The sequence below is a fragment of the Erpetoichthys calabaricus genome, chromosome 2 (genome assembly GCF_900747795.2).
Source record: "Erpetoichthys calabaricus chromosome 2, fErpCal1.3, whole genome shotgun sequence".
NCBI classification, from domain to species: domain Eukaryota; kingdom Metazoa; phylum Chordata; class Cladistia; order Polypteriformes; family Polypteridae; genus Erpetoichthys; species Erpetoichthys calabaricus.
Window position 1 is genome coordinate 72374077 of NC_041395.2, and position 15787 is coordinate 72389863.

At 40.3% G+C, this 15787-nt stretch overlaps 1 protein-coding gene across 2 annotated transcripts in view; it reads right to left on the minus strand.

The window, feature by feature from the left end:
* The window catches only part of far1 (fatty acyl CoA reductase 1), a 113980-nt gene that overhangs the window by 37891 nt on the left and 60302 nt on the right, over window positions 1-15787 (minus strand). For both annotated transcript variants that reach the window (XM_051922777.1, XM_028793910.2), the window contains exons 3-4: window positions 13333-13508; window positions 9938-10117 (exon numbers count right to left, since the gene is read on the minus strand). In XM_051922777.1, the coding sequence (XP_051778737.1) occupies window positions 9938-10117; window positions 13333-13508 (356 nt within the window). The remainder of the gene's footprint in view (window positions 1-9937; window positions 10118-13332; window positions 13509-15787) is intronic.

Here is a 15787-nt window from a genome sequence, read left to right on the forward strand (position 1 = left end):
TCTCTGTATCTTGTTCTGTTACACCCATCACCTGCATGTCCTCTCTCACCACATCCATAACCCTTCTCTTAGGCCTTACTCTTTTTCTCTTGCCTGGCAGCTCTATCCTTAGCATCCTTCTCCCAATATACTCAGCATCTCTACTCTGCACATGTTCAAACCATTGCAATATCGACTCTCTGACTGTTTCCCAACCTTCCAACTTCAGCTGACCCTCTAATGTACTCAATTCTAATCCTATTCACCCTGTCATACCCAATGCAAATCTTAGCATCTTTAACTCTTCTACCTCCAGCTCTGTCACCTGCTTTCTGGTCAGTGCCACCGTCTCCAACCCATATAACATACCTGGTCTCACTACCATCCTGTAGACCTTCCCTTTCACTCTTGCTGATATCTGTCTGTCACATATCACTCCTGACACTCTTCCTCTCCATCCATTCCACCCTGCCTGCACTCTCTTTTTCACCTCTCTTCCACAATCCTCTGTACTGTTGATACCAAGTATTTAAACTCATCCATCTTCGCCAACTCTACTCCTTGGCTCCTCACCATTCCACTGACCTCCCTCTCATTTACACACATGTATTCTGTCTTGTTCCTACTGACCTTCATTCCTCTCCCTTCTAGAGCATATCTCCACCTCTCTAGGATCTCCTCAACCCATTCCCTACTCTCGCTACAGATCACAATGTCTTCAGCAAACATCATAGTCCACGGGGACTCCTGTCTAATCTCGTCTGTCAACCTGTCCATCACCACTGCAAATAAGAAAGGGCTCAGAGCAGATCCCTGATATAATCCCACCTCCAGCTTGAATGCATCCGTCACTCCTACCGCAGACCTCACCACGGTCATACTACTCTATGTACAACTCTTACATACTTCTCTGCTGACTTCCTCATACAATACCACAGATCCTCTCGAGGCACCCGGTCATACGCTTTCTCCAGGTCCACAAAAACGCAATGCAACTCCCTCTGGCTTTCTCTAAACTTCTCCATCAACATCCTCTGAGCAAACATTGCATCTGCAGTGCTCTTCCTTGGTATGAAACCATACTGCTGCTCACTAATCATCACCTCACTTCTTAACCTAGCTTCCACTACTCTTTCCCATAACATCATGCTGTGGCTCATCAATTTTATCCCCCTGTAGTTATTACAGTCCTGCACATCCCCCTTATTCTTAAATATTGGCACAAGTATACTTCTCCACTCTTCAGGCATCCTCTCACTTTCCAAGATTCTATTAAACAATCTGGTTAAAAACTCCACTGCCATCTCTCCTAAACACCTCCATGCTTCCACAGGTATGTCATCTGGACCAACGGCTTTTCCATTCTTCATCCTCTTCATAGCTGTCCTCACTTCCTCCTTGCTAATCCGTTGCACTTCCTGATTCACTATCTCCACATCATCCAACCTCTTCTCTCTCTCGTTCTCTTCATTCATCAGCCACTCAAAGTACTCTTTCCATTTGCTCAACACACTCTCCTCGCTTGTGAGTACATTTCCATCTTTATACTTTATCACCCTAGCCTGCTGCACATCTTTCCCAGCTCGCTGCCTCTGTCCAGCCAATAGGTACAGGTCCTATTCTCCCTCCTTAGTGTCTAACCTCTCATACAACTCATGATAAGCCTTTTCTTTAGCCTTCGCCACCTCTCTCTTCACCTTGTGTCTGATCTCCTTCTCCTCTTGTCTACTTTCTGCATCTCTCTGACTATCCCACTTCTTCTTTGCCATCCTCTTCCTCTGTATACTCTCCTGTACTTCCCCAATCCACCACCAGGTTTCCTTTTCCTCCTTCCTCTGTCCAGATGTCACGCCAAACACCCTTCTTGCTGTCACCCTTACTGCTTCTGCTGCAGTTGCCCAACTGTCTGGTAATTCTTCACTACCACCCAGTGCCTGTCTCACCTTCTCCCTAAACTCAACTTTTTTCAACTTCCACCATTTGATCCTTGGCTCTGCCCTTACTCTCTTCCTCTTCTTGATCTTCAATGTCATCCTACAGACCACCACCCTAAGCTGCTTAACTACACTTTCCCCTGCCACCACTTTGCAGTCTTCAATCTCCTTCAGATTGACTCTTCTGCATACGATGTAATCAACCTGTGTGCATCTTCCTCCACTCTTGTACGTCACCCTATATTCCTCCCCCTTCTTAAATTACGTAATTACCACAGCCATGTCCATCCTTTTGGCAAAATCCACTATCCTCTGACCTTCTTCATTCCTCTCCTTGACACCATACCTACCCATCTCCTCCTCGTCTCCTCGGTTCCCTTCACCAACATGTCCACTGAAATCCGCTCTAATCACCACTTTCTGTCCCTTGGGTACACTGTTCATCACTTCATCCAACTCACTACAAAAATCTTTCTCATCCATTGCACATCCAACTTGAGGGGTATATGCACCAGTGTTCTCCCCAGAATTTTTTTCCCCAAACAGGTTGCATGAAAAAGTAGCTGGGTGGGGCAGGACAGGGAAATTTGGTGGTGGGGAAAATTAAATGTGCACTATTTTTATTAGTTAATTATTATTATTTTCCAATGCTCAATATGACTTCCTTTTTTAAGGTTTGACACTTGTGCCAGAATATTTTTATTAAATTTTTATTAAATCCACTTTTTGCAATATGGACGCAGGTCCAAATATTTATATATATATATATATATATATATATATATATATATATATATATATATATATATATATATATATATATATATGTATATATATATTGGTTTTCTATGTACTGAACAAGAACAGAGCAGCTGTATGCTTAGCAGCACTACACAGACTGTACTGACACTGAGAACAGAGACGTCACTTCCTGACACCCTTGATCTGATATCTGACGGGCTGGTTCCACTAGTCTTTTTTTATTTTATCAGTCCTACTCTCGCCTGCCCACCTCCACAACCTCTTTGCATGTGAACTGCTGCTCTGTTCCCGCTATTAGCATGTACAGCCTGTGGATGCTGAAATCAGAAAACAACGAGAGACAAACACCAATTTAAAATAAAAAGCAATTTCTTTATTCCTGGTGAATCAAAGAGACTGACTCCCACAATCCCCAGCCCCCCCCCCCACTCAGTGCCACTGATAGGTTAGAACAGAGTCTGCTTAAAAGAAAAAATTATTACCTGGCTTGTTCATTAGCCAAAGAGAAAAAACATGGCAGTTCATTTTGAGGTCATACATAGATTGCTGTATGTTAGGGTTACATCCTGATTTATTACATGGAGGAGTGCACAGTTTCTTTGCAAAATAAAGAGTTATCAGGCACTTGCATTCCTAAGGAATACACCCATATCAGCTCACACACACAAGACCAGTTTAATGCAGTTTCTTATAGTTCAGTACATTAGTTATAAAGAAATTACATTCTTATAGCTTTAATATCTTCATTAGATTTAGTCTGGTTAGATTAATAAATCCTTATTTATTAATCCATAAGGGACATGTTTCTTATAATTTTAAGCAAGAATTCATAAAACTATCACATTGATTTATAATATCACAGGGTGTTCTCTGTTAGTATCAAGAGATCAGCATTTTCTCATAAAGAATGCAAATTAGTCCCTTAAACTGTGCACAACCTTAATTGTTTTTCTACATATATGAAAAACAAATCATATAGAAGTAAAAATCATATAGCTCTCTGCAGCATGATTAATGCAAAGTACAGTACTTGGTATTGTGGTTTAAATACTTATAATCATTACAGTTAATGTTTTTTTTCCTTTCTCAAGCCCCCTCTTGCCCGCCCACCTCTCCATACTCCTTGCTACTGTATTAAGCTGCTCTGCCGCCACTATTACCATCTACACCCCCTTCTCGAAAGCTCACCTCCCCATACTCTTTGCTTGTGAATTCTGCTCTGCTTCATCCCCATTATTAGCTTTAGCATCGAGTGATCGGCAACATCCCGTCCTGCGCCTCTCCCCTCGTCACTTACAATCGTGCTTCTAAAATATTTGCACACCTGCCTGCTCATCCCTTGCCATCTCTGCAGATCATTAGATCTGCCTGTGCCTTTAGATTTGCAGCTGTCATCTCACAATATCATGCGAGATGACAGCCGGGCGCTCAGCTAAATTGGCCGGGCGGAGCGCCCGGCTAAAAGACGCTAGGGAGAACACTGTGCACTAACAGCATTCATCATCACACCTCCAATTTCCAGCTTCACAATCATTATTCTGTCTGATACTCTTTTCACCTCCAAAACTCTCTTGACATACTGTTCCTTCAGAATAAACCCTACTCCATTTCTCTTCCGATCCACACCATGATAGAACAATTTGAATCCACCTCCGGTCCACCTGGCCTTACTCCCCTTCCATTTTGTCTCTTGCACACACAATATATCAACCTTCCTTCTCTCCATCATATCTGCTAACTCTCTCCCCTTACCTGTCATACTGCCAACATTCAAAGTTCCTACCCTCAGTTCCACTCTCTTTCCTCTCCTCCTGCCTCCGGACACGTCTCCCCCCACTTCTTCAGCCAACAGTACATACACAGCACACATCTACTCTCCTCTTATTCAGCACTTCTATCACTTCATCCATCTTTCCTGTTATACTCCCAAGTCACAAACTTCATACTCTCTCCTTCACTTTTCTTATCCTCTGCTTTATCTTTCCTACTACCTAACCAGACTTTCCATTAGGACCATCATACACTGGGTTTTCCCAATGGTGGTTTGGTTGTATCCCCCAATTTTATGTTTGATATAGCTACATGGAGGCAGCCATAAAGTACTATGAGCTGTATCCTGGTTATTCTTTGTAACTTACATTTTTTTCCCCTGAGTATTGGAGCAGAAATTTTTAAAACTGGATGCCCACCTTTCATGACATGTAGTGGAGATAGTAAGCTTATTTAAACATCAAATCACAGGGTTTTATCTTCAGAAGAAAACCCTCAGCAGCAACAGAGATGCTGGGGGAAGTCTTCTTGGGAAAGTGCTCTTTGGCTAGTGGACCTCGATAGCTTCATCAGTTTACCCAAAAAAAGCTATGTTACATTCATCTTAGCTGACCTTCCACAAGGCAAAGGGTGAGGGTCAAGTGTAATGCGATATTAGAGGCAAGAAAGGTAGAAACAAAATTTAGTGGTTCTGTAGTTTGATATCACAAGTGTTACCTTCTTTGCTCTCTGCAGAGGTTACTAACTTGGCCACATCAGAATGCAATCTCCAATGCACGCTGGAACACAGTGGAGTGTAAAGCTGTTGCTATGAGAATCAGCACCACTAAGTTGGAAGTTATGGTCCTATCCTGTAAAGTAAGGGAATGTTCCTAGCAAGTATGGAAGCAGCAGCTCCAAGTGGACAAATTCCAACAACAAAAGGTCTCCTTCATAAGTGAGGGTACAGGTGATCAGGAGACTGATAAATTGTGGCAGCAACAGCTGTTTTATGAAGGTTGTCCTGGACTATGGTGGTAAAGTGGGAGCTAAGTCAAAGCTGTTGACTGACTGCTTAGTCGATATTTCCATCCTCACCTATGGCCATGAGCATTGTGTAGTGACAAAAAAACAATAGGACCATGAATATAAGCAATCAAAAGTTTCCTTTGCATGGACTGTTTGGTTCACTCTCCATGACAAGGCGAGTACTGTGGCTTCCCTGGATGGGTTAAGAACAAGCTGAGTTGGTCTGGCAGGGTAGTTATGGTGCCCCTTGGTTGCCTCCTTCAGGAGTTTTACAATGTATAGATGACTAGGAGAAGGCTGAAGGGAAAATATGACATTTTATGTTGATTTTCACCTCTTTATAGGCAATGTTTGAGACAAATGGATGTGTGCATTGTGGAGACTGGCTCGGATACAGACAGGCAGACACGCTCATGTCACCCAACACACGTTTATTTATACTACTATTTACAAAGTCCAAGTGCCACAAACCCCAGTCTTCCCCAAAGTCCAGGCCAACCACTCTGTCTCTTCGGACCGCCTCCTTCTCTCTTTCTTGCACCTTGTCCTGCTTCCACCTGACTCCAGCCATTGAATGGAGGGAGGTGGCCCCTTTTATCCATACCCGGATGTGTTCCAGGTGTGCACCGGCAATCCCGCGGACACGCCCCAGTGTGGCGGAAATGCCGGCTGTCCTCCCGGAAGCACTCCGGGTGTTCCCTCTCTTCTTCCCCCCAGCACTTCCTGATGTGGCGGAAGTACTGGGGTCCAGGGTCCTTCAGGCAGGGGGATGTCCCTGGCGGTGACCACGGGCCCCTACAGGGTTGGGCTTCTAAGCCCTGTACCCGTGGCCCCCAATACAACCAGGGCGGACACCCCATCGCGGTCTGGAGAAGGAATGAGCCCTCCTCCTGTCTTCCTGTGCGTCCCGGCTGGGCATGAGCCCCATCCGGGTGCCACAGCATACTTGTGCTCTAGAGTAGAATTGCCTCATCCAGAGATTTTTTTTTAATAATAATACATTTTATTTATTTGTAGTCGCCTTTCTAAACACTCAAGGGCACCGAACAATAATAATTCATTACATTTATATAGCGCTTTTCTCAGTACTCAAAGCGCTATCCACACGGGGAGGAAATGGGAAGCAAACCCACAATCTTCCACAGTCAATAGATAAAACACAGATTATAAACAAAGCTAAAATACAAAAATTTAAATCAGACAGAGCAATTGTAATCAAAGAGAAAAAACAGTCATAAACAAATGAGATTTAAGTTTAGATTTGAAAAGTGAAAATGATTCAATATTTCTAAGCTCAGATGGTAGGGAGTTCCAAAGCTGGTGGTAAGACGGATGAAGGGGACAGTCAAATGGATGGAGGAAGAGGATCTAAGGGTGCGGGAGGGAATGGCAACATGGAGGAGGTCAGACAGTTATGGAGGGGCAAGGTTGTGGATAGCTTTAAGAATTTTGAATTGAATGCGGAACTTAACTGGAAGCCAGTGAAGCTGCTGCAAAACGACAGTGATATGGTGAATAGAGGGGGTTCTAGTAATGATGCGAGCAGCTGAATTCTAGACCAATAGAAACTTATAAAGAGATTTGAGAGAAAGACCAAAGAAAAGGGAACTGCAATAATACTACCTTAGAAGGCTGGCGTCCTTCAACATCTGCAATAAGATGCTGCAGATGTTCTATAAGACAGTTGTGGCGAGCGCCCTCTTCTACGCAGTGGTGTGCTGGGGAGGCAGCATTAAGAGGAAAGATGCCTCACGTCTGGACAAACTGGTGAGGAAGGCAAGCTCTATTGTTGGCATGGAGCTGGACAGTTTAACATCTGTGGCAGAGCGAAGGGCGCTCAGCAGGCTCCTATCAATTATGGAAAATCCACTGCATCCACTTAATAGTATCATCTCCAGACAGAAGAGCAGCTTCAGCGACAGACTGCTGTCACTGTCCTCCTCCACTGACAGATTGAGGAGATCGTTCCTCCCCCAAACTATGCGACTCTTTAATTCCACCAGGGGGGGTAAACGTTAATATTTAACATTATACATAGTTATTGTCTGTTTTTCACCTGCATTATTATCATTCTTTAATTTAATATTATTTATTGTATCAGTATGCTGCTGCTGAAGAATGTGAATTTCCCATTGGGATTAATAAAGTATCTATCTATCTATCTATCTATCTATCTATCTATCTATCTATCTATCTATCTATCTATCTATCTACAGACGAGAAGTGACAAGGCTATGAACGAGGATAGCAGTGGTGTGGGGAGTGAGGGAGGGGCGAATACGATTAATGTTACGCAAGTGGAAATATGCAGACCGGGAGATGTTATTGATGTGGGACTGAAAGGATAAAGTATTATCAAGGATGACACCCAGACTCTTAACCTGTGGGGAAGGGGAGGAATTATCAATAATAAATGAAAAATTATCAGTTTTGGATAATGTTGATTTTGTACCAATGAGAAGAACCTCAGTTTTGTCACTATTTAAGAAAATTTGAAGAAAACTAGGATTTGATTTCTGCTATGCAATCAATAAGCGAGGAGGGTGGAAAGGAAACAGTAGGTTTGCTAGTGAGATAGGGCTGGGTGTCATCAGCATAACAGTGGAAGCTAATTTTACATTTACGAAAGATATTTCCAAGGGGAAGGAGGTAAATAATGAAAAGGAGGGGCCCCAGGACAGAGCCATGGGGCACACCTGAAGTAACAGCGGTGGTTTGGGATGTGAACGTTTTAAGCTGAACAAACTGAGTGCGGCCTGAGAGGTAGGATCTGAACCAATCTAGTTTAGTGTGGGTAATGCCAATCGAAGATAATCTATTGAAAAGAGTAGTGTGACAAATAGTGTCAAAGGCTGCACTCAAATCAAGGAGGATGAGAATAGTAATTTAAACCAGAATTTTGAGGCATGTACTCATTGCATCTGCAATGGGATTCAACTTTCCATGACCTAGTACAATACATGGGTTTAGAAAATGCATGGACAAATGGACGAGGCACTAATGTAGTTTTATAAAGTCAGAACTTTATTACTTGTACACATGCCAGACAGTTAAACCAAGAAATTATTACACGTTTGGCTACAGTATTTCACCTCTGCAGAAGACATAAGGAATGTTATTGTTAATCCCACACATTATAGCACCTCCTCTTTTCCTCAGTTAAATAAATTAAAAATTGGCAATAGTTTTTCATAATACTTCATTTGCTAATTTATCAATAAGGTCATCACCTGTACCAGCTTTGTCTAAACCACAGTTGTTGATCTCGGAGACAATCTCAGCAGTATCAGGCACAAAGCAAGAACTAACCCTGAACAAAGTACCAGTTCAAATGTATCTCTGTTAAATTGTTTAAACTTTCCAGGGTGTGGAATTGTTAAGCTTTTAAACATATACATTGCATAGATAAGCACTTGGTAGTAAAATAACCAAACACTGGGATCAATAGTTTTCAGGAGGATACAAGAATAGTCTTGCTACATTCATACACACATTTGGCAAGTACTAGCTAGTATACTAATAGTCACATCAGCTATCTTTAATTGTAAAATGTTTGTTAGATTATTATATCTCTAGCTATCTCCAGTAATTTAGTAGGGAATGCTAACAGGACACAGTTAAGACTCAACATATCACACAGCCCTAGTTTGAAATGGATATTGGCATGAACTGCTCTACTGTAAGGTGAATTATGCAGCATACAATCAACACTTAACATACTGCACTATACTGTAAAAATCCTAAGTTCTGGTTAAATACTGCACAGGTAAAAAATGCAGTATTTCTAAACAAATTGTTAAATATTGCAAAAATATACAAAAAAAAACTCAAACCTATAGAAATGACTAACTTCAAGTTCTGTCCAATATTGCACAAAGATATCAGAAAAAAATAAAACAATTGTAAAATTCTACTGAGGAAACTTCCAAGTTGTGTGACAAAAACACTACTCTATCCACAGCATTAAGAGCCGGAGCAACACAATTACATGGTACAACATTTCCTCCTGTGCTGAAATTCAGGTTTGGATGTCCAAAACATAGAAGTTCCAGTCCACGGTGACCCTGATGTGTTGTTGATCAAAATATGCCACTAGAAGTGTGAAATAATTGGTTACCCTACAAATGATCCATGTTTCTCTGTGATCTTTTTCAGTGTGGTTAGATTTTATATTATTTGGGTGCCAATTTGACCTTGTGAAGTTTGCCCGGTCATATCAAATAGCTGTACTAGTGTGCCTCTTACTAAACAAATTTTGTCCACTTTCCCTGAGGTAAAGTTAATCAAAACCACTTCTTATTAAGCTAAGAATGCTCACAAGCCTAGTGAAATTAAGAGTTTTCAAAGTAATAAAATAAAAAAGTAAATTTTGTGATCTTATCATCTTTTTGATCTCACACTATTTCAATACTCTGAATACTACTGACAAAATTATTTAGAATCAAAAGAGATAAATAAAAATAAACATTCACTAAACAACTTACTCTAAAGAGTCAATGAGCTTCTTATGGTCCACTGGTGGAGGGTAAACAACTTCTTCAATAAGACTACGATTGCAGTTTGCATATGCAGTTGAAACATGTATGAACACCTCAAGATTTTTCATTCTGTGAGCCAGTGCTAGAAGCTGCTGTGTGGCGAGAACATTTAGTTGCACTGCATCCCTGAATCAAAAATACATTAAAACAACATTAAAATTAAAGACAATAGACTCTTTATTATACTCAAACAAGAATGTTACTAATAATCTCCCATTATTAAAAATAATCTTAGAATCACAACTATTAGCATTGCAAGTCCATGTAAGGAGTTCAAAATCACTTTTCTAAGTCTAAGGAGGATATACTGGGATAAACTTTTAATTGTGGAGACAGTCGAGGAGCAATGGAATAGGTTTAAACATGTTTTACATGTAATGCAGAACAGATGGTGGTGTGAAAAACTATTTGCCCCCTTCCTGATTTCTTATTTTTTTGCATGTTTGTCACACAAAATGTTTCTGATCATCAAACACATTTAACCATTAGTCAAATATAACACAAGTAAACACAAAATGCAGTTTGTAAATGGTGGTTTTTATTATTTAGGGAGAAAAAAAAATCCAAACCTACATGGCCCTGTGTGAAAAAGTAATTGCCCCCTGAACCTAATAACTGGTTGGGCCACCCTTAGCAGCAATAATTGCAATCAAGCGTTTGCGATAACTTGCAATGAGTCTTTTACAGCGCTCTGGAGGAATTTTGGCCCACTCATCTTTGCAAAATTGTTGTAATTCAGCTTTATTTGAGGGTTTTCTAGCATGAACCGCCTTTTTAAGGTCATGCCATAGCATCTCAATTGGATTCAGGTCAGGACTTTGACTAGGCCACTCCAAAGTCTTCATTTTGTTTTTCTTCAGCCATTCAGAGGTGGATTTGCTGGTGTGTTTTGGGTCATTGTCCTGTTGCAGCACTCAAGATCGCTTCAGCTTGAGTTGACGAACAGATGGCCGGACATTCTCCTTCAGGATTTTTTGGTAGACAGTAGAATTCATGGTTCCATCTATCACAGCAAGCCTTCCAGGTCCTGAAGCAGCAAAACAACCCCAGACCATCACACTACCACCACCATATTTTACTGTTGGTATGATGTTCTTTTTCTGAAATGCTGTGTTCCTTTTACGCCAGATGTAACGGGACATTTGCCTTCCAAAAAGTTCAACTTTTGACTCATCAGTCCACAAGGTATTTTCCCAAAAGTCTTGGCAATCATTGAGATGTTTCTTAGCAAAATTGAGACGAGCCCTAATGTTCTTTTTGCTTAACAGTGGTTTGCGTCTTGGAAATCTGCCATGCAGGCCGTTTTTTGCCCAGTCTCTTTCTTATGGTGGAGTCGTGAACACTGACCTTAATTGAGGCAAGTGAGGCCTGCAGTTCTTTAGACGTTGTCCTGGGGTCTTTTGTGACCTCTCGGATGAGTCGTCTCTGCGCTCTTGGGGTAATTTTGGTCGGACCGGCCACTCCTGGGAAGGTTCACCACTGTTCCATGTTTTTGCCATTTGTGGATAATGGCTCTCACTGTGGTTCACTGGAGTCCCAAAGCTTTAGAAATGGCTTTATAACCTTTACCAGACTGATAGATCTCAATTACTTCTGTTCTCATTTGTTCCTGAATTTTTTTGGATCTTGGCATGATGTCTAGCTTTTGAGGTGCTTTTGGTCTACTTCTCTGTGTCAGGCAGCTCCTATTTAAGTGATTTCTTGATTGAAACAGGTGTGGCAGTAATCAGGCCTGGGGGTGGCTACGGAAGTTGAACTCAGGTGTGATACACCACAGTTAGGTTATTTTTTAACAAGGGGGCAATTACTTTTTCACACAGGGCCATGTAAGTTTGGATTTTTTTTCTCCCTAAATAATAAACACCATCATTTAAAAACTGCATTTTGTGTTTACTTGTGTTATATTTGACTAATGGTTAAATGTGTTTGATGATCAGAAACATTTTGTGTGACAAACATGCAAAAGAATAAGAAATCAGGAAGGGGGCAAATAGTTTTTCACACCACTGTACATACCTAAATTTGGAATTAATAGGAAATTAAAAAAAAAACAAAAAAAAAAAAACAAATACTAACTCCACAGTGGATTAATAAAGATTTAAAAAAGAAGCTGCAAAGGAAGAAACTGTTTTATAAGGCATATAAGACTAATCACTGCAAAGTGAAATATAGAGCGTTTAAGAACATGAGAGCAACCATCCAGAAGGCTAAAAGACAGTTGGAGATGAATATAGCAGATAAGGCAAAAGAAGACCCTAAGGGATTCTTTCAGTATTTTAGTAGTAAAAGAACAGTCAAGGAGTAAATGAAATACATCAGAAATAGTAAAGGGGAATTAAAAGATACAGACAATGAAATAGTGGATCCCCATAGCTTATATTTTTCTGAGGTCTTCACAAGTGAGCAAGTGGGTAACCTCCCAGTGGTAAATGGGACTACTAAGGAGGTATTGAGGGATTTGGAAATTGTACAGGGAGAAGTGCTGTTCAGAGTAAATAGGCTGGAATCAAACAAATCACCAGGACCAGACATTTACCCTCAAGTTCATAAGGAGGCTAGCGGGTACATATATATATACCCTTCCATATATTTTTAGGAAGTCACTGCGCACTGGAGATTCCAGGGCTACATTGGTTGAATTATGAGGAAAGATTTTTAAAATGAGTTCATCAAGAAACTTGTTAAGGGTAAATTTTGCACAAACATTAGGAAGTTTTTCTTTACAAAAAAGAATGATAGACACTTGGAATAAGCTATAAAGTAGTGTGACAGACAGTAAGACTTTTGGGACTTTCAAAACTGGCCTTGATCTTTATTTTTGGAAGAAATAAATGGACTGGACGGGCAAGCTTTGTTGGGCAGAATGGCCTGTTCTCGTCTAGATTAGAACAATTAGACAATCTTCCATTAGAGGTTCTTTTATTCCATTTGCACTCACTAACATTGCAAAATAATGCTCACATCTAGTCCAACTCCGATATGGCACACGGAAGCTAGGCCACTGTCATCATCCAAACACAGTTCTCCCACCTCAACAGTGCTGGTTATTAGCAGTACCCGAGATTCAAATCTAATTAACTCTAGAGCTGAGCATGCTGATCTCTCAGGCTGTTTTCTTGGTGCTAGTGCAACTGTTGATAGTTTATTTTTTAGCATGGTTTTAAAGCTATTAAAGCAGTTTTTCTTGGACGCTGGCCAGACCTGACAAAAACTTGTTTAGTGATCTTTTTATAGCTGCAATATTTTGAGAATGACCTGTGCTATCAGAGCAACAATAAAGTCATACAGACTACTGTATCTCTAAAGTAGGTCAATTGAAGATAGCTACAAAAGTTACTTACTTGAGTGGTTCATTGAATCTCACAGTAGCTGCACAGTGGAAGACAATGTTTATATGCTCCCCTAATTGTTCTTGATCCTCTCTGCTTAAGCCCAGTTCTGATTGTGTCAACTCACTGCTGACAGGTATGATCTTCTCCTTAAAACATAGCTGCTCCTCTCTCAGTCTGTCAAACAGCTATGAAATATCAATGGACATATATAAGTTTCAAATAATATAGTTTTCAAAAAATAAAAATACCTTTGAATTATAAAGCACTACAAAATAAAATTAAAACATACAGTAAATCTCTGCCAATTGCTACTGTAAAATAAGATATCATGTATCCTTCATTAACAACACTAAGATTAATTCTTAAACAACCAGAAATTACACTGAGGAAATTTAATGAAGGCTTTAAGTTTGATATTATAACAGACAGAGTTAGTAGTTTTGGGAGAGTAGTACAGTGTTCAACTACAGTTGTGCTTGAAAGCTTGTGAACCCTTTAGAATTTTCTATATTTCTGCACAAATATGCCCTAAAACATCATCAGATTTTCACTCAAGTCCTAAAAGTAGATAAAGAGAAACCAGTTAAACAAATGAGACAAAAATATTACACTTGGTCATTTAATTATTGAGTAAAATGATCAAATATTACTGTATATGGCTTCAGTCTGCTTTTTTTTCCATGAATCAGGAGTGTGATTAACAGTAAAGAGACATGCAAGTCTTGGTCCACAGCAAGAGGAAATAGCAGGTGATCCACTGAATGGAAGATGTAGTGGCTTGAATCATCTGTTAAATTAACTACTGATATGTAACCAGCATGAATTGTTAATTACCAAAAAAAAAAACAAACAAACAACATTGCCAATTAATAGAAGAAGTATGTGGTGCAAAACTGATATGGTGTTTGCTTGACAAAAATGGGCTGGTAGTTACTCTTAATTCAAAAAATTTATTTCGGATGACAACACGGGCTCAGGAGAGGTATTTATCACAGTTGCACCATGGCCAGGATAGGGTTATCCATGCCTTAAACTTGTTAAATACAGTATTACGCAAACAAATGTACTGTTACATATGAGGAGGCATGGTGTCATTCTGATAACCATTCAGCACCCCCCCCCCCCCCCCAAGCAAAGTCACTAATATAAACAATGTTTTGTAAATGAGCATTATTTAAACTTAAGTAAATCTCACAATAAGTATACATTATATTAGTGCTGGGAGGTATACCAGTTCATACCAAAAATCGTTTTTTATTTTTATGATGATACCGCAATACCAGTTTAAATAGCCTAAACAACGTTCAGAACGTGGTGTAGCGGGAAAATGTTTAAGGGGGGACCTTTTTCACTGCTACACCGCTAAACACGCATGCAACGGAGTACATGTGTTAGTGGAGGTATTGAGCGGTGAAAATGGGCAGAGAACATTCTGAAACTGAAGCTGTAGCACACGATAAAGTTGAACATGATGACACAGAAGAACTTTTGCCGAAAAAAGGAGCCATGGCTGTTGTCTGGAGATTTTGGTTTTAAAAGGTCGGATGTGGACCAAACAACTATCTACTGCAAATGCTGTGGAGCTAAAGTTGTCACTGGAGGCGGAAACACAAGCAATTTGCTGCACCACCTTAGCCGCAAACATGCTTTGGAGTACCATAAATGTATGGAACTAAGATTGGCACCCTCCACGGCCTCAGGTAAAACTGAAAAAGCTAGAGGACACTCAAGTCAGATGTTACTTGTAGACGCATTTGCTAGAGGTACTGCCTACAACAAAAAATGCAGGTGGTGGATCGAGATAACCAACGCCATTACAATCCATATAGCTAACGTGTCAGTGGACAGAGATTGGTAACATTAACAGAAAGTGTAGTTGGTTTACAAAAAATATTTACTCATTATTCCTTTTCTAAGACATGTTCAGTGCAATACAACTTTTGATAAGCACCTCTGGATATTTTACTAAGTCTAAATGCTTCTTTGGATGGTTAAAATATGTTGTCAAAATTATAGTTTAAGTTGTTTGCAAAATTTGTTCAATAAAAAGGTTCGAGCTGCAAGGTGATTCCTTCTCTTTACTAGTGCCACCCCCATGAAAACTATCACTTTATTTTGTGCACATTAAAATTTTTTTTTGTACAATGTACAATTCTTATGACTGTGGAACAGGTTATTCTTAGCCAGTCTACTGCAATAATTACAGTGGAAAATGTGTTTAACATCCACTCATGCATGGGGGAAAAAAATACCGTTGAATACCGTGAAACTGATATAATTCTGAAAATATATATAATTTTGGAGGGTGTGCTCCAACTACAGAGGGATCACACTCCTCAGCCTCCCTGGAAAAGTCTATTCGGGGGTCCTGGAGAGGAGGGTCCGTCAGATAGTCGAACCTCGGATTCAGGAGGAACAGTGTGGTTTTCGTCCTGGTTGCGGACCAGTGGACCAGCTCTACACC